The sequence below is a fragment of the Thunnus maccoyii genome, chromosome 19 (genome assembly GCF_910596095.1).
Source record: "Thunnus maccoyii chromosome 19, fThuMac1.1, whole genome shotgun sequence".
Classification (NCBI taxonomy): domain Eukaryota; kingdom Metazoa; phylum Chordata; class Actinopteri; order Scombriformes; family Scombridae; genus Thunnus; species Thunnus maccoyii.
The window spans coordinates 4,860,746-4,880,345 of record NC_056551.1 but is presented as its reverse complement, the minus strand read 5'-3'; the positions used below and the strand labels follow the sequence as shown (position 1 = coordinate 4,880,345).

Genomic DNA, 19,600 nt, shown 5'->3' with positions numbered 1-19,600 from the left:
GAAAATTGTAGATATTTCTAGTTTTTATACACAATTTGAAGTAGCAGTTTGTTGACCTCATGCAATGCATTTACTAATGACTGACTTCTGACCCCAATGAAAAATGCAGCCTCACCACTTATTAGACATTGTGGATTTCCCCCTGGGGACCAATAAAGCCTCTTATTAAAAATAACCCCACGCCTGGAATACATTGGATGTAAATGGATAATATTTAATAACAGAGTTAACTGGAGTTTAAAAATCCAAGTCCCTTCACTACCATCTGACACCTGACCGGATCATGTAATCGAATGTTCTCCTTTGTTCAGTTTCTTCTCCTCCTGAGCCTGCAACCCCCTCACAGTGGTTAAGTCATCGATTTGTCCTTGTTAATGAAATGTTGTATTGATTTTTATTTTTTTGCTCCTTCTTCACTCCTCTTCTTCATGCCTCATCTTCTTTCTGTACTCTTCTTGGTTTTTTTTTATCCTTTCATCCCCTTGTTCTCTCTTCAACTCCCCTTAATTCAATGTTCATTTGGGCTTAAATCACTACTTTCTCCCCACACCTCCTTTCCCTTCCGTCTTTCCACTCACCTTTTCTTGTTTACTCTCCATTATTTACTTCTTCATTCTTCTGTCTTCTTCATCTTATATTTCTCACCCTTTTCACTTCTCTCCTGTTTCTTCATACACTTCATCTTCCTCTCAGATCTGATCAAAGGCAGGTTGTACTGGGTCGACTCTAAGCTGCACATGGTCTGCAGCATCGACCTGAACGGAGACAACAGGAAGAAAGTACTGCAGTCGTCAGACTACCTGGCTCACCCCTTCGCTCTCACTGTTTTTGAGGTACTGCTGCTGTTAAATTCTCCCTTACATCATCTCTGTTTCTGATCCAGTGACTGCCTATTGTTCTCATTAAGACTATTTCTATTGTGTTTGATTTTTACAACAGGAATTTAGACATATGTAAGAAAATTAAAAAAAAACAAAAACAAAAAAAAAAACAACTGGCCAAACAGTAGCCCTGATCCAGGACCATCATACAATATATCTAGTATGATAGTCTGTCTTGACAGTCCTGGATCTGGGCTGATAGTATTTTATTATACAGTTAATCAGCTTTTAGTGTAGAGGCACCACTTACCTGAAGTTCTCCTCTCTGAAGTTTACAGTCCTTGTTTCCTTTTTCTGCTTAAATTGCAGTATGAATGAGCAAGGCAATCTTTTTTTGATGAATGACGTCCGTTTCTGTTTTTGTCAAGTCATAAACAAGAATTCAGGTTCTCACAGGGTTGCCTAGCAATGCAACTCTAATCATAGTCTACATATCGTTCAATGTGGTTTTCTCTTTGTTTACTCAGTTGTCCAATATGTGCTCCTTTCTGACTGTCAAGTCTGTTTCTCTCACTTATAACATCTATGAAATGACAATCAGGGGGGATGTGTACTTGTGAGCACATTGCTAGTATCTTTAGCTCAAACCAGCACACTTGAAGGTTCACACACATTTTATATCTGTAAACTCGTGTCCTGTATTTTTAGAGTCAATATCTACTGATTAAAACCTTCACTCTTCATGTATCTGCACTGAGTCTCTTGCATGTTATCTTTGTGAATCTCAGAATCGTGAACATGTGGCTCTCTTCGCTCTCACCTTCACCCACTCATACAACTACTAACTCGCTCTCGCTCTGACAGATGACACATTTATTCACATGCAGATGCACAGTTTTAACAAGTGATTCAACTAAATGGCATCCTGTAGCACTCTTCATAGTTAAAATTTTTTTTTTTAAATAAATTCCTACCTTTTGCCAGCAGATGAAGTTATAAACAGTCCATGAAAGCATTTTCTGTTCAGTGCTCTCATCACTTGCAGTCTCGTAGCTCCTTCATGGGGAAAAATCCTCTGCTGCAAAGAATGTGCAGTTTTTTTTTAATGTGGATAAATGTTAAGAACAAGGTAGCTAGCATGAGCAGTGAAAGCCCCCAAGGCTGAACAGATAAAAACAGAGCACACATGTATACATAGACATGAATCTGATTGACAAGGTGGTCTCTGTGGTGCAGTGCAGGAACATGACACAGATGGTCTCAGAGCACAGATGGCTGGATTTGTGATGCAGAATCTCTCCATCCCCCATTTCTTTTATACACTATAGTTGCCTCACACTCATGTGGAAATTCATCAGAAGATCTAAATTGAGAAAATAAATGTATCAAATATCACTTTTTTTTTCAAATTTTTCAAAATGAATATAGATGCATCTCTGCTCAATCTCCTAGAGGTATTTTGTAGAAATTACTTTTCTTTTATTCATGTAAGAAAATACCACTCACAGCAAATGTAACATAGTTAGTAGAAAGCTCAGCTTTTGTAAAAGTATTAATTACATGCAGAAAGAATTGATTCTAGTTAGGCAGGATAAGTATATTTACATGATATTAATATTAATACCAGGGTGTCTGGAAGTCTTGTTTCTGATTAGCTGGCAGATGTTTATTAAAACTGTATATCAGGGTACTTCAAACTGCTACAAGTAACCATGGCAACAATACTGCTATTTTATGGTTAAACTACAGTAACCAAAAATACTCATTTACAGCCAAAATACATCAAACAATGGATGACAGTTTTCTGTTTCACTGATTTCTCGTCTGTGAATAGTGACCTTTAAGTGTGATAATGCACTCTGATATAGAAAATAATTCTGATAATGGCAGCAGTTTTTATTTTATTATATCCAGGCAGCTCCGACATTATAATAGTTAAAGCTTTTAGCCATTTGTATAAAAATAAGATGTATTTTTTCTGTCCTCTCTCCAGGATCGTGTCTTCTGGACAGATGGAGAAAATAAAGCTATCTTTGGTGCAAACAAGTTCACCGGCTCTGATGTTATGACACTGGCCAGCAACCTGAATGACCCACAGGACATCATAGTGTACCATGAGCTGATCCAGCTATCAGGTAAGAACCTGCTGGTATAATGGGTGAAGGGAGGGGCGGCAGGAGGAACGGACGGTCATTGATGAATAAGATGATTTTCCAGCTCAGTGATGTTACCGCAACACCAGGGTAAAGCCCCTTTTTTTTTTTTTTTTTTTTAAACAGTAGCTGCTGCTGTGAGTTAATGAAGAGAAAGTTAATCAGAAATGACTGTTATTACACATGATTCAGGTACAGGGAGTACTAATGATGATCATCAGTTTAGCTGTAATCATGCAGCCATAACTGACAGGTCTACTAGCTAGTGACATAATTTACATGAGATTAATGGAAGAAAGAAGGCAACGAGCTGTACCAACATACCAGGTTTATCACACAACAATCTCAACTCAAGATACAGATCCAGATGCATAAAACTGTAGAATCATGTCTGAAACTGTGTGCACACACAAAGAAGGAATAGTCAGATGAATCTGTTATTTTGGAAAAAGATGCAGGTGCATGAACCTCATTTCCACTCCCACAATTAGCCATAAATGGATGGGGACACACCCGTAACCACTGGTTTTCAACATGCTGCCTGTGCCTGAAAAAAAACAGGAAAGAAGCACAGTTTCACCCATTGTTGCATCAGCGAGGTTCTGCAACAATGCCAGAACAGCTGTCATTATGCACAGCTGTGCGGCTGCTTATACCGTCCATATCATTAGTTCATCACATAGACCTGTAAACCTTCATCAGCAGTGATATCTCCTCATTATAATTGTCAGAAATGTAATCAATGGTTAGTTTCTAGCACTCATATCTAAATAGACTCCCAATGTGTCCCAATTAAGGATAAAAAAATATAAACAGTGAAATGATGCCTCTTATGTGAATTTGAATGATAAAATTCATCACACAAGTAATCAATCAATATTAAGATTATAGATGCGTCTTTGATTGGCATTTTACAGATCATTGTGTAAACATATAAAAATCCCACAATCAGTGCAGTTGGTTATCAACTTAAAGTTTTAGATTCTGTCTCACCTTATTTTTCAATTTCCATCTCCACCTATAAACCCAGGCCTGGCTCTGGAGGAACATGTATGTGTGAGGTGCACACATTCTCACTGCACACTCTGCTTTGATACCAGTTTATGTGTGGGGGAAATGACATGTGCATCGTTTTTTGTGCGTGCGCATCGTTTATACATTTGGCCTCAGGTCTACTTACTAGTTTGTTTTGGAAGCTTTTAGTCATATCACATGCTCATCAAAGGATGGGGTTTGCTCAATATTTTAAATTTCAGCATTTAAGCCAGCACATGAGAAATTGTGTAACTACTCAGAAAATTGCAAAGTTTCAACATCTACAGTTTCATAACAACTAAGCAAAAGACTACATGATACGTTTGAAAGCTTCTGGAAACCAGTTCTGGAACAAGCTAGTAAGTGAACCTAGAGTTAAGATTGTGTGGTCGAACTGCTGTTTCCATGGTCAAACTTTCAAACTCAGAGTTTGTCTTATAAATAGATTTGAATTCTTTCCTCTGCAGTTGAAATCTTATTGTTTCACTTTTTTTTTCCTGCACTAATGAGCACAAAAACACACGGCGGTCAAGATCAGATCACATTTTTAAGTCCTGCAGCTCGGTCTGACAGCCCAACTTTCCAACTTTAAAAATAGTTTTTGGTCAACCAACACACACATATTTGACAAATGGAGGTGAAGAGGTTGTGACGTGGGAGATATCAGCTTCTTCCAATATTGACTTAGTCTTGTGGTGATTTGTGTACCACAACTTGATTCTTATTATAAGGATTTAATTCAGTGTTGATGAGAAATACAGCTTGATTGTAGCTTTAATGTGCATATTTTTATTTATGTTTGTCAAAGTAACCGGAGCCTTTCCCTCTTGTGTGCAGGTACTAACTGGTGCACAGAGAAAGGTGCGAACGGAGGCTGCAGCTACATGTGTCTGCCTGCGCCACAAATCAACAAACACTCTCCCAAATACACTTGTGTGTGTCCAGAGGGACAGGAGCTGGCTGCTGACGGCTTACGCTGCAGGCCTGGTGAGTCACAGCACCACAGTGGAGAAACTGATTTTTGTTTTTCATTTTTGGCACACACATGTTGAGACCCACACAGTAACAAATGAACCTGGAGTCCATTTCACTCAAATTTACAACATGCCAGCTTTTGATAAATAATCATCAGTAATGTGGATATAATGACTAAGTGGGTAAAGGCAAAAAAACAGAACAGCCAGAACGTCTGGTAAATTCAGAAAATGTCATCACTTTACTGTAATGCAGCCTTTGAAACCAGGAAGAGACAACATGAGATGATATCAATGTTTTTAAATTGAATAGAGGAGATGTTTTAATTGAATGGCTGGAAGAGTACAACAGTGGTGCACAAAACAGGAAACCACCAACGGCTGAACCTGTAGTTTTCATTCTGCTGATGTCAGTCACAGTACACACACATGCATCTATATGAAGGCAATCATGTGAATTCCTGTCTGCTGTATCTTTTCTTTACTGTGCTGCTTTTTTCAAATGTGCCTCATTCTTAAATAATTGATTAAAAAGAAAAGACTAAAGGGAGCAGGGCTTTCCCACCAAAACACAGAATCAGTTGTAAGAAAGTGAATTAATTCTTTGGGTTTAACTGGCTTTAATGTTAAGAGTTTTGTCACTTTCTCTCTGTTTTTCTTCTGCTGCTTCTCAGCTGCTCGAGTATGTTTCCTTGGTGTATGTGTGTTCCCTCTGTGAGTCTCGTCTTCTATCTGTATCCATGCCAGCCACAAACCCAGCTGTCTGTTTGTGTTAGTCGTCTGACAGCTGAACAGTAGCTGAGTCAGTCGGTGTTGTGATCCAGTTTTTCCAGCATCTCTTTGGCAAATCTCAACACCGTCCTCCTTTACATCTCAGCTGCAGCTGACTGTCTCCGCCCTCCTGTGTTGTCTTTGTCGTCTCATCCTGACAGCTGAATCGGTTCCTGAGGTTGATTCCTCTTCTAGTCGTTCATGGCCTCTGAGAGCTGTCCTCTGGTTCATTTTTACCTGCTGTGTTCTTTAAGGAGCTGGCTTTGTGCACAGGATCATTGTCATGTTGAAACAGGAAAGAGCCTTCCCCAAACTGTTCCTCCAAAGTTGGAATTACACTGTTGCCTAAATCATCATTGTATGTTGTAGCATTAAGATTTCCTTCCATTGAAACTAAGTAGCTCAGACGTAGACCAGATGTACTAAAAAGTGAGGATAGAGATTTCCAAAGTGGGTGTGAACTTTTAATCGTTTTGACAAAGCATCTATCTTATCTTGTTTGGAGGAAATGTTGGCACATTCAGTGATTTGTTCAGTGCATTTACTCGGTGATTGTATACCATAGTCACTTTGTGATATTATGTAAATCTGTATGTTGTCTGCATAATTACAGGCAGATGTTTTGTTTTCCATAAATTGAGTTAGTGGGAGCATGCACATGTTGAACAGAAGACAATGGACCCTTGGGGAACTCATTTTTCTCCATCTCAGAAGTGCAATTACTAATCAACAAAACTTAGAAGGGATTCTTCTTCTCTTCTTGTTTCTCTACAAACAGCTTCAGGATAAGTGCAAATTATTTCTGACGTTGAAACCTTTTAAGTTTATGTATCTGCAGATGCAGGAGGGTCTTCACTTTTAATTCACACCACCTAGAGCAAATTTGTATCAGTTTGTCTCCTCATCTTTCCGTTGACTATACATGAAGGTGGTTTCTCTTTTAAGATTCACTAGTTCCAAGTTTAATACTAAATATTTTGTTTAATGCATGTAATTGATAACTAGGAAAGAAGTTCAGGTTAAAAGTGACAAAGCATTGGTTTGATCATATTACTTCTAATTTTAGATGTAAGATGTAGTATGATTAATTAGAGCTTTTTAAAAAATGAAAATCAAACTGCAGTCCTATCACCAATAAGTCTTTTGTGAAAAGGTTGCTGGGAAACACTGTCCTCTTTCTCCGGTCTACTCTGCTCCAGTTGTTTTTTGTCTGGAGCTGTTCAGCTGCTTTCTGCGCTCCCACAGATTAGCCTTTTCATACTCAAGCAGCGTCAGATAGGAACCTGACAGCTGAATTCACTGCACATACTCTCCTAATTGGACTCAAACTATAGACCAAGACACTGGTGTACGCAAACAAAGTACTGGAACATCTCCCTGACAACTCTCTGCACCGCCGTCCTCCTCAATGAAAGTCTGCCTAGTTAGTCTGTTCAGTTTTCTTTAAGACTCCTCTTCTTTACTCCCTTTTGTTTCTAAGTGAGAGCTGAGAGTCTGCTTGCAGTGTTTCTTGACAGTTTTTGCAACTTTTCCTTTTTAGTGATGTTTAGTTTGCAGTATTGCTCCATTTTCATCTAGTACACATTTGTTTTTCTGTTTCGTGTCGTATGATGGTGATATTTGCTGAATTTCGGGCGTCTCCCTTTAGTACATGAATTCTGGCTGACCTCATACAAAGCTGCATGTCTTCACTCAGAGGAAAGATGTTTTTTATCACAACTATGTGTCTTACTGTTTTCAACATGTGTGATTTGACCATTATGGGTAATTGTAGGCCACTGCTGATATTTCGTATTGTCACCATAAAGCGGTTTGTTTCCCTCGTTTTTACTATCAGTGATTTTTTTTTTTTTTTTTACATTTAAAGTATCAACACTAACTTGCTAAGACTTACATTTATATTTTTGGCAGAATGAGCTGCTCTCAGACAGACTCTTCCCAAAAGTCCAATCCAAAAAGTGATTTCTGAAACACATTTCGTCATGAAGCTGTAGTACCCAAGGTTTTTCTGAGAAAAAAAAAAAAAACCCACTCTGAATTAAAGTAGGTCTGCTGCGTGAACTGTGAAACTGCACTTTGACATCATTTATCAGATGTTCTCTGGAGGTGATTCAGATTCTGAAAAATTGTCCATCACAAAGTGATGCAAGGTTGTTTTGACAAGACTTAACACACTCTGACTCTGGGTGCCCTGGTGTCAGAAGTAAAAGTCCCATTTATTTCTCCCATTGACAGTGTTACATGATTCACAGTTGGAGCACCTCTGTGGCTTGGATGAAACACTGTGTTAGAAAGTATCTGGTTCTCTGATTAAAAAGTCAAAGGAACTCACCTGTGTACATAAACACTTCAGGGGAGAAGTTAACTACGATTTGCAATGTGCATTTCAGCAAGAAGCATCCGATCATCAAGCTTAAAATTCTGTTTACAAGCACCATTAACAGTGAGTGGAAGCTAAATATTAGGCTGCATCTGACTATTTCTCCAACAGAAGACAAGGTTCATGGGTATTATAGTATTTAGAGCCGTCTGCCACGTCAAACTGACGGACAAATTTCTTCTGCAAAAGCGGTTAAAAAGTTAAATCCTTCACATTACAGTTACTACACAGATTTACAGAGGCCTGCCACCGCAGTAATGGCAGCTTGTTCTTCAGGATTAGTCAATAGCTACATTCATTTCACCACAGCACCAGACTTATTTGAATCGTTGAAACATTTGAAGATGTGGGCAGAGAGCCTGGAACCTAGCTAAGATCACACAGTGGGATTAGATGAACTCTTTACACCAATAAAAGCCTGGCCACTCTGCAGCAAACTTTATAGCCTGCCTGGTTTACAGAAATGTAATGGCCTTCATATAGTAGAGGTCCCTGCAGCCCGACTCACCTCCTCCTAGGCTGTTTGGGAATCTGGAGCTGCCTCCAGGCTCTTTACAGCCACTGTGATGACTGAATGTACCACCCAGACTACCAATCGTATATATGTGTGTGTGTGTGTGTGGTGGTCTTTTTTTTTTTTCTGTGCATACTTTTATGCAGCTTGTTTTAGCTTTATCCCTGCAGTGTGTGTTTCCATGCAAACCTGTTTTTATCCAAGCATGAGGAGCTTGTGTGCATCTCTGAGGTTATGGGGTTTTTTGCAAGTTTCTTTGCATGCCTGGGTCGTCTCGTGAGTGTCTTAACATGCGTGTGTGTGTGTTTCTACGACTGTGTTTACACGCCTGTCTGTGAATCTGGTACTTTAAAAGTGAGAATAGTGTGGGAGGGGTTTAAGAGGGATGCCTGTCACTCGCTGAATGCTCCTCCACCTTCCTCCTAGTTGGGCTGTAGCCAAAGGCCTCTATGCTCTTTTTAAACCTCCAGCTAACATATTTATCCCGTTTTACAGCCGTTGCAGCTGGACAAAATGGGGAACTGTAGAGCATTGTGTGGTTGCAGCTTTGACCGGCTCTAATCTTGTTAGTGAGAGAAAGTAATAAGCAATGCTCCTCACTTCAAGATTGAACCTGAAACTACCACCGAGGGATTCATATAACAGCCTTTAGAGGCGACTAGGGAGTGTTTTCCTTCAGGCTGAACAATCTCAGACTGAAATAGAGGATGTTTTGTGGATTTTCTGACGCTGTCGGGGCTCCACTTAGTTCCACAGTTTGTTTCCTAAGATATCATTTATCATTTGTCTGACGTGTCTGGAAAAAAAAAAAAAAAAGCGAGTTTTAGCTGAAGGGTTTTACAGCGAGGGTTGGGTTTGTGGATATATTATCCAGGCTCAATCCTGAAACAGATATGCTAATTAAATCCCAATCCTCTCCATTCCCTTTTCAGATCTTAAATTGAACTGTAAGCAGTCTTAAAGATAACCTGTGTTTAAAAAATGTTTAATTGTAAACAGCTATTTGGGAACTTTGGAAACTGCTCTAGTCTGAGATCGACTGCGGTTAATGATGTTCGGTTTGGCTGTAAGCATAATATGCATGTCCAACTCCTCAACGGCCCTGTGACTTCACAGTAAACACAACAACACTCTGCTGCCTCTGCTAATCGAGGCTGTATCGATCTGGCTGTAAGGACTTAATTGTTGCTGTCCGTCTTTGTTGTACAGATACTGATAGGGATGCTCTGATTGATGCAGCTAACTGTGTGTTGTACCTTCAGATCTGTGTAATAGCTTCTGAATGTCGTCTCCTCACTTTCCCAGCATTTGTGTTCATCTTGCTTGAATGTTAACTGTCTCAGCTTGGTGATGGCTCGGCTTCTTCCTGGCTTAAGAACAGTGGATCCCTCTCTCATCTATAAAGCCTTTATTTACTAGTTTAGTCTCCTGAGATCTGGTCTATTTTCAAAGAAGGCCTACTTGCATGTGCGCATTTTTAAAAGTAGGACAACTTCTGTAGCTTGATGTTTTGTTTCACGTTTGTTGTCTGCCTGACTCTTGGCTCTCTGTGACAGACCCTTCTACCAAAGGTCCCTCAAAGGATGATGGGAAAGCTCTAACACAGCCGCCCCCAGGTAAACCCATCAGCCGTCGCCCGCTCTGCTGCCTGTCTCTGAGATGGTGTTTGGCTTTAAAAGCATGTTCCGCTTTTTTCAGAAAGGCTGTTCTCCTCCCTCACCGTGGACTCAGGAGGTGTTTTTTCCATGTTTAATTGTTAAACTGGGGAACATCTGTCTCTTAATTGTTTTTGGCTGCAGCCACAGTTGCAGTTAGACTTTTTCTTTCCCTCATGTACTCTTGAATCAGCCTTTTTGTTAATCTAATGCCAAAGTTAAATGGTGAAATCACTTCTTGTCTCCACGGATGTATATGGACATTTTAGCATCCTGGGCTGAATGTCTTCTTTCTGTCTAGCTCTATCTGTAATGATGGTTTCTCTTTCTGGTTGGGTAATGAGGCACATTCAGTGCCAGATAACTGATTTAAGGTAGTTCATACTTCATTTGTAACACATGGTCCAGTAGACTGAAGTATTTAAGGGGTAATTCCATCCCAGCTGTCCTCTGTCTACAGTTTTCTCCTGTTATTTAGGAATGAAAGTTCTACTAGTTGTACTTAGAAGCCATAACAAAACCCTTCTGTTGTTTTTTCACATATTTCTTAAAGAAAATGACCAATTTGGCCAGTGAAGTTGTTGTTTTTGTTAGTTGTATGAACTTTTTGAACCTCACACTCTTTGTTTTGTGTGCATCCATGGTTACAGAGCAAACAGGAACTGCAAGCAGCTAATGCTGTAACACAAGTTTTCATGTTGCAGATTCACCATCTAAATGGGTCTTAAAGGTTTATTCCCTGCTACTCACTGACTCTTTGGCAACATTATACTTCCTGATTACATCACCCAAACATGATGGGAACTGCTGTGCCAAAAACCTACATCATATTTATCACGAAAAGAAATAAGAAAAACAATGAGTGACGAAATCACAGACAGAAGATATAAACAAATTGCATACTTAAAAAAACTGTCCATAAACATGTTTGGTACCACTCATTCAAACTGAGGACATCTCTGAATAGTCCAAAGCAACCTTGCTGCACACCCAAATCAGTCTTTTAAATTCATAAATCAATGTTTCACCACATATTGGCTTCTTCCAGAGCACCTCTAACTTTTGTTCAAGCTTTGAACATCTGTGGCTGTTGAAATGTTTGCTTTCCTGTTTTTTTTTTTTTGTGTTTTGTTGTGGTTTTTGAGATTTTTTTTCTTTCTCACTTGCACAAATGTTTCCTTTCTCGCCTTCTTCATGTATCTCAATTCGATCACTACTCATGTTTAATCTTTGCACTATTAAACATAGGCTTCATGCTGTGATTGGAGTATAGCTCTCAAAACTTTGTCTCAGAATTTCTTTCTTCAGAGTTTTGAATCCAGTACATTTCAGATCTCAGTTGCTTTTTGATGATGCTGTTTGAGGCTGGAATCTGATCAGGGAACCTGCTACCCCTTTCTTATTAACAGTTGATTTTCTGCTCAGTGATTTGGTTTAGTTTGGGAGTAACGTACTGTATGTGCTTTGTGTCAGTCTTGGGTCAGATATCTTGCTTGACTTCAGCTGTATGTAGATTTGGCCACATTGTTCAGCCGTGTTAACATGTCAGACTTACAAGGTTTAAAACATAGAAGTAAAGTTGTGCTGGGTTGAAGTGTTGAACCCTCTGAAAACTGCAGCGGGTGAATGAGTTGCATGTAGACAGAGGGGCAGTAATCAGCAACACAAGGAGCACAGACTAAGTTTGCTGATGACTTCTTGTTTGTTTCTCATTACAGCACTTGTTCTCATGACTTTTATTCAGTTAGTTGGACACTTGATTTTAATTTATTTTTCTTGTGTTCAAGCCATAATGTTTGTAAAAGCTGTCTGCTCGCTTCTCCCTGCTGCACATGTGATACAGTGGAGTTGTTCAGATGCATCTGCGCAGGATGCTCGTGTGTTACTACTGAATTAGCTGGTGAGGAAGATGATCTGTATATTAATCCACAGTTCAGCATTAAACTCTGCGCTGGCAGATGATGTGAAAGCACAGATCAGGAGCAGCACCTAGTGGCCAAAACCATTTAAAAAGTTCCACTTATTATAATAGTTTATCTGGAAATGAGTGTGATTTATATTACTGCACAGGCTGAGACTGTCACTCAAATCCTTCAGAAACAGTTGAGCAAGAGGAGAAGCAGACATCAGCAAGTCTCTGACTCATTTTTTTTGCATCATATTTTCTAATTCTGTGACCTCAGCTCTCTGGGGAGCAGACAGAATTTATTCCCACACAAGAAGTAAAAAAAAGACTTGCTTACTTGCATGGTTTTGTTTTTGATTAAGATTATAATAAGTCATACTTTCCTTCCATGAAAACTCAAAATACAGCCCCGGATTAGTACATTGTCTGCAAAGTACCACGTGAAAACGTAGTAAAAACTTTTAAAAACTTAATAATATTGCCAGTCATATCTTTAAGTTTTCTTATTGTTAATAAATCTCATGAGAATATGAAAAAAACTGTGCATTGATCTACTAAAAGGTATTGTATCAGAGCCTGATTATATCATATTTCTCTGTGCCATAGACCTCCGTAGTCCTCCATAAATGAAAAAAACATCAATGAGCCACACTGTTACACTAACATGTTTTAAGAAATTACTGAGGCTTTTGAGAAAAGCAAGTAGATATGAGATATGTGGATGACAAATGACACTCTAGTATGAAGTTATCACGTGTAATGATGAACCCACAGAGAATTATCACCTACTCTGCAGCTCAATTGAGATTTTACGCTCATAGTTTAAGCTCACAGTTCTGGTTTTTGAGCACATTTACTTCATGGAGTCATCAACCCAGTTTCCAGCAAACAAACTGATAAACCCGTTATGTAACATTTGCTGCTGGACAAGTAGTGTACAAAGTCGGCCACAAGCTGTTGAACACGGTGGAACATCAAGCAGCTGATGAGAGAGATTTTTCTTGGGAGTTGATGGAGACCAAACCAGAGCTAAAAAGAAAGTAAATATTGGACTTACTTTGATCAGATGGACACAGACATTACTCAAGTGAGATGATGATGCTCTATGTCTGCTGGATATGTAGATAGTTCAATGTCTGCTAAAACTTCAAATCGGGCTCCACCAACCTTTATGTCAGTGCTGTTTTCAGCTTGTTTTGCTACACCAAGTCTCAAACAAAAATCAGTCATTAACGTTTTAAAGATTTATTTTATTAAATTTTTTAAAAATGTTCATCTTAAGTGCTAACATGGAGGCAGACTAGAATAACTTGGAAATAGAATTTATGGTGCACTTTAACTGTTAGTTTTGATGTTTGGCCGGCGAGTCGCTCTGTATCTCATTCATTTAATGGCCGAGAGGCAGCGGAGGTTTGGCATGTTGATGACATCACGGAGTCATTTGGCAGCAGAACAGACTGACTGGCAGAAAGAACACGAGCTGACTAAACCCTGGTTTTTGTCTCTTTGTGCTGAAGTCTCCGTCGCCGCTTTCAGGCGAGCTGATTGCCAGTCATGTCACTCGCTGGTCGTGACACCAAAACACTCAAGCCTGCTCTACGAAAAGCCAGACACTGGATAATGTTGACCCAGGGGAAAGAAAATAAAACAAATATTCAACACACTGTTTTAACTGTTTAACATTATTCTGTCAAAGTTTCGGTTTAATGGCAGGATGTGTGTGAAAATTTACAGCAGCTTATTATGCAAGGATTGCACAAATAGCAATGAAAAAAAAGTGCAAAAATATATAGAGGAGGTCACTATTTGAAATAATGCAGAGTAAGAATGACTTTTGAAAACATTGATTTTGTTTATTGAATATGCAGTTTTACTGTAGATGTTCTGTAGGTGTAGTCTAGAGTCTGACTTTACATAAATCTACATTCTTACAAGGTAAAACAATGTGTCTGTACTTCACTGCATCAGTTGATGCTCTGTTCTTAATCGTTCACAACTTATTTCAGTAATCTGAATGCAGTAAGCTGATGTTCTGGACAACTTATAACATCACTAACTCAAAATGTACACTTCTGCTAGAGACACTCAATACACTGCAGTCTCATTTCTGACTAAACCTTCCAGCTTTTCACCAAGTTAAAAATAACACTTTTCTCCAAGTGTTTGAAGTTGATGAAAGTGTTTTGCTGACTTTTTTTGATTTTTGTGTCTTCCAGAAGCTAATGTGAGCACATCGATTCAGGTGAACTCCACAGCCAGAGGATCTGCTGCTGCCTGGGCCATACTGCCAGTCTGTGAGTGGACAGAACACACACGCATGCACAAATTTAAACTGGAAATTCATTGACCCAAAACAAAAATTAAAAATCACCCAAATAACAATAACACACTGATATTTTTAAAGCAGAGTTGTGGCTAATCAAAAAATTAAGCTTTCAGGAAAAAATTCTTTATGACACAGAACCATGTCAGATGTTAGATTACGCTCACTTTCTGTTTCACCTCTGAATACATTTGAGATAATCTGGATAAACTTGTCTTGTTTACAACCTGTTTGATCATCTGACTGCTTGTGTCCAGTCCAACTTCTTTTAAGTGATGTCACTGTGTTCAGAGATCTCAGCCATTAACTTAGGGAGTACAAAGTTATTAGTAATGACAGAAACTACAAAGTAAGAACCCCCATTACAGCTTCAAGATAATTGACAGGAGGAACACACACACACACACAGATAATAAGTGTGTGTGTGTATACCTCTGGGCTGGTTCAGATTCCATCTGTCCTACTGATGTCTCTGCTCAGTCAGCCAAGACCTTGTTTACATGCACACACTCCATTCAAACACACACACACACACACAATACACACACACACACAATACACAAGACAGTACATCTTCACCAAGGGATGTCAAAGGCTGTATTCAAATGTCTGAACTTCCAGAAGTCCATAATTGCAGAGGACATTTTTTTCCCCTCAGTGCTCCACAAAAAAGACAGGACATTAATATAACAAGACTAGGCATTAGGTGTAACGTACATTCAGTATCTTTCAAGCTTCATTTGGAGGTAATTTCCAAATCCACAGTTCATCAAATATGCAAACCTGCATTCATATTCATGGACACAAGTGAGGTCTTGAATCCCATGTAGTACAGCTCATTTTAGTCCTTCATGGCCCAGCATCCTCACACACTTCACGTGATGACTGAACACTTCAGACGCGTTGTAGTACTTACAAGCCCTCAAGGGCTCAAACTGCAACTCGAGAAGATATTCATCCATTGATGATGAAAATCAAACTGTATTAGGTCCATAGGGAGAGAGGTTTGAGGAGAAAAGGATTCTATAAATGGTGAGAAATTGATGCAGTTAATGGAACGAATCAAGGACTGTTGGGCATGATTTAGTAAAAGTGCACAAATTTTTATTTCACAAATCACCAGATTGAGGAAACAACTTAAGTATGTCTGAGGTAATGATTTGTAATTTGAAGTCTCAAATTATTAATATTTAGGGATTGATTTATCAAAGATCTCCCCTTAATATTTATTGGGTTACACACAAACTCAAACAAACACAGCTGTCTGAACAGACTAGAAAAGACTCTCTGACCCTTCAGCCTCTGATACTGAAGACTGTCTGATTGTTTGTGTCTATCCGTCTCTCTGCTCAGTGCTGCTGGCGATGGCGGCGGCAGGCGGTTACTTGATGTGGAGAAACTGGCAGCTGAAGAACCAGAAGAGCATGAACTTTGACAACCCCGTCTACCTGAAGACCACAGAAGAAGACCTAAACATCGACATCACACGACACGGCGCCAACGTGGGACACACCTACCCCGCGGTGAGTAAACAACTTCAGAGGATGTACGTACCGATCCCAGAACACACACACACTCATCTCCCAATCAGCAATTCAGCATCAATAGTTTATGTGCACACAGCAGCTTTGGAGCTCTTTGCCTTAAAGTCACGAGGAGCTCTCTTAAATAATAAAAGTTTATTCTCTTAATAAAATAATAATGTGCTGCTGTAGAGTTTCTGAGCAGCTTAAATAATTTCAACCCAACAGAGGATGAGACTGCATGTTAATGACCTCGACTCTCACCCTGACCTTGTGGCCTGTATTAATCCTTAGTGCATTGTTGGCCGTCCACAGAGCACATCTCCCTGTACACAGATTACACAGATTAAACAGATTAACCTAAGCCCGGCCAAAGCCTCAAGATGGGCTCAAACTTCGTCATCCTCACAGCTGCAGCAGACATCTCACCGTACGTTCAGATGGTGAGAAATCAAAAAGAGCAAAAATAATCACAGAACAAAATTCCCCCTAAAATAACATGACGAGCAGCGTGGGGTAAACAAACGAGATGCAACGCGTCGTTAGTGAGCTTTAGAGGTGTTTGTAGGTGTATTTTCACTTTTGTCTGACAGACTAGCTGTTTCCCCTCCTTCCAGCCTTTATGCTAAGCTAGGCTAATTATATCCTGACGACAGGCTAGAGCATAGAGCATACATCTGTGGAGCATAATTCACTTTTACTGAGAATTCAAAAATTACACACACACACACAAAAAAACATTTCATTAAGTTAATTTTCTCTCTCTCTCTCCTCCCCCTTCCCCTCTCTCTCTCTTCAGATTTCGATAGTGAGCACAGATGACGATTTGTCGTGATCGTCTCAGTTTTTCTTTACGGCAGCCGTAGTGTTGCATGGCGCCTCTTTGTTCCCATGCCCGCGGTTGTCCGTAGCAGCAGCAGCCCTTACAGTACGACCACATGCCTTCTGAAGTGCATTATGTCATTATCTGTGGTGAGGATGGCTGGAGGATTATTTATTATGTGAATATCACTATGAATTATGTGTCATAACTGTTTTCAAACAGTACGTCCAAAGTGTTAAGGGTTTTGTTTTTTTCTTTCTTTATCATTTTTGAGCCTCAGACAGCCTTCCATATTGTTTTTGTCCCGTCCTCTTAAAGGAGTCTGACACCATCTTTTCACAACAGATGAGAGAAACTCAGTGAATTTCCACAGTTTGATCGCCTCTTTCAGGGTTTTCTGTGTTCAAATTGAACTGGAAAACTGACAAAAGGGCGCAGTATTTATCTGACCAAACAGCTTGACTCTGCTGGACAGGATTCAAAACTGGGTATGAGCAGTCAGTATCCGAGCGGAGAGAGGTCAAGGGTCGTTTAGGAGTGAGATGTTCACAGGGAAAAGTTGGCCTGAACTTCAACTCTTGCCTCCTCTGATCCAACAGGCTCAGTTGTGTGAATATGTATGTATGACCATATTTTGGGCAGTTATATCTAAAAGATGTAAGTTTTCTTTTAATTTTTTCTTTTTTTTTTTAAATTCTTATGGTACCTCCTGGAGTGCATTCTTACAAACTGTTTTCTCAGTCTGTGTTTATTATTATTATTATTATCATTATTATTATTAATATAGAAGCTGTGTAAGGATCATCATGGTTTCAGCATTTGTAAACATTGTACATATTTATCATCCCTCAGAGACATGACCGTCAATCAGGACTCTCTTCAATGCACTTTGATCAAATGTTCCTTGTGTAAATAAGATTGTATACATTTGACTTGATATCAATTTTTTGCTATGGTTGGGCATCGTACCAGGGTTAGAGTTCAGATGTATTTAACAAGAAAGAAAAAGATTAAAAACGATTAAAAAAAAAAAAACAACTCAACTGAATTTGTTAAAACTATTTTGTATGTTTGTGTGCTGTTGCTGTGAACTTTTTCTAGCCTTGTACAGTGAGGGGGAACATTATTAAAACTTAAAAGCTCTGTATCTGTGAAGAAACTGATTTGCAAATCACTTAAGAATTAAAACCTAATCCACAACATTGTTCAAATCATGGCGTCCTGTCTTTTCTATCACACATGAGTGTGTGTGGAGATGCACTATATATAGACGTGTCCACATACTTTTGTACTTTTTCAGAGTTCCAGTGAAGCATGGTTTTGCTGTTTTAGATCCTAAGAAATTTTAATTAGTACTGCTTCTTCAAGGAAATCTGAATGTAATATAACAAAGACGCGGACAAGTCACATGAGTCGAGTCAAACTCTTACGAATCTGGTGACTTTAGATGTGACTTGACAAAAGTCAGTTAAATTAATTCAAATTAATTTTAATTTCCCTTTGGAATTAATAAAGTATCTATCCACCTGAGTATCTAAAAGACTTGCAACTTGACTTCAACACCAGTGACGTCACTTGGACTTGAACTTTTCAACATGGAATTACTTTTTTTTCTTCCTAAACCCAAAGACTAAAACTTCTAAGTTCTAAAGAACTGTGCTTAATTTAGGGATGTTTTGTCAAGCATCTGATCTCAGGATCAAGAATCAATTGATTTAAATTTTTGAAGTGAGGATCAGGAAATGACAAGTATGAGCCAAAGAGGAAGAACTCAAACTGCAAACAAGATGCAGCCCGATCCTCAGGGATCTGTTCCAAGAGGCAGGTAGAGGCAGAAAGGCCTTAAACACAGGCCACTGACAGGTATGAAACCCACTTAGCTAATACAACTTTAACAGCCTCTTCCCTTGTGGCTTCAGCACTCAGTTTAATCTGTGCAGAAAATCACTGTGTCTTGGTGGGATCACAGCGGCTGAGGGACGAACAGGAGGGAGGAGTGTATGTGAAATTAAAGAAATGGGTCGTCACAGTGGAAGAGCTGCTAAGTCGTTTTATTTGGAACAAGTCTGGCTCCATCCGTTCATTATCCCTGTTTAACTGCAGCGAGGATTAATCTCCACCTATCTGACTGCTTGGGTCATCAGTGGGACAAAATACGTCAAACAAACTTGGATTAAGGCAGAGATGTCAGATGTGAAGGTCTAAGTTACACATGGAGGAAAGGCTTCAGGCTGCTGCCTGAATATATATGTATATATAGGTTGGAAAACAGAGTTGATTTTTTTTGTTGTTTTTGGGTTGTTTTTTTTTTTGTTTGCATCTTTTAACAGCAAAACAGAAAATGCAAACAACCCAACTTTCAGTCTTCACAAACCCCAACACAGTCTCTATATGATAATTATGTTGTTATATACATAGGTGCATATCTCACAGCAGGTACCCTGCCGGCCTTCCAGTATTTTTTTCCATATACAATATCAGAAGATCCATTATATGAAAAATTAATCCATGTATTCAATAAAGTCTTTTGGAAATTAGTCATTTACAGATTCACACAAATGTCATTTGATTTCATGTGTCTCATATATATGAGAAAGTTAGAAACCTGTTGACTGAAAAAGGACGATTTTACATCAGTGTCAATGAAACAAAACTGGCCAATGCCTTACTGTAAGTTCTTCCTAGTAGTTTACCTCATAACCTGAAAATCTACTAAATATTG

General features: G+C 39.1%; 1 protein-coding gene across 2 annotated transcripts in view; it reads left to right on the top strand.

The window, feature by feature from the left end:
• vldlr (very low density lipoprotein receptor) overlaps positions 1 to 18,089 on the top strand; it is a 72,145-nt gene extending 54,056 nt beyond the window's left edge. Inside the window, exons 14-20 of one of the 2 annotated variants that reach the window (XM_042395941.1) lie at positions 694 to 833; positions 2,815 to 2,956; positions 4,847 to 4,996; positions 10,205 to 10,264; positions 14,426 to 14,503; positions 15,886 to 16,055; positions 16,855 to 18,089. In XM_042395941.1, coding sequence (XP_042251875.1) covers positions 694 to 833; positions 2,815 to 2,956; positions 4,847 to 4,996; positions 10,205 to 10,264; positions 14,426 to 14,503; positions 15,886 to 16,055; positions 16,855 to 16,890 — 776 coding nt within the window. In that variant the 3' untranslated portion in view covers positions 16,891 to 18,089. The remainder of the gene's footprint in view (positions 1 to 693; positions 834 to 2,814; positions 2,957 to 4,846; positions 4,997 to 10,204; positions 10,265 to 14,425; positions 14,504 to 15,885; positions 16,056 to 16,854) is intronic. The other variant, XM_042395942.1, reaches the window with a different exon arrangement.
• The last annotated feature ends 1,511 nt before the right edge of the window (positions 18,090 to 19,600 follow it).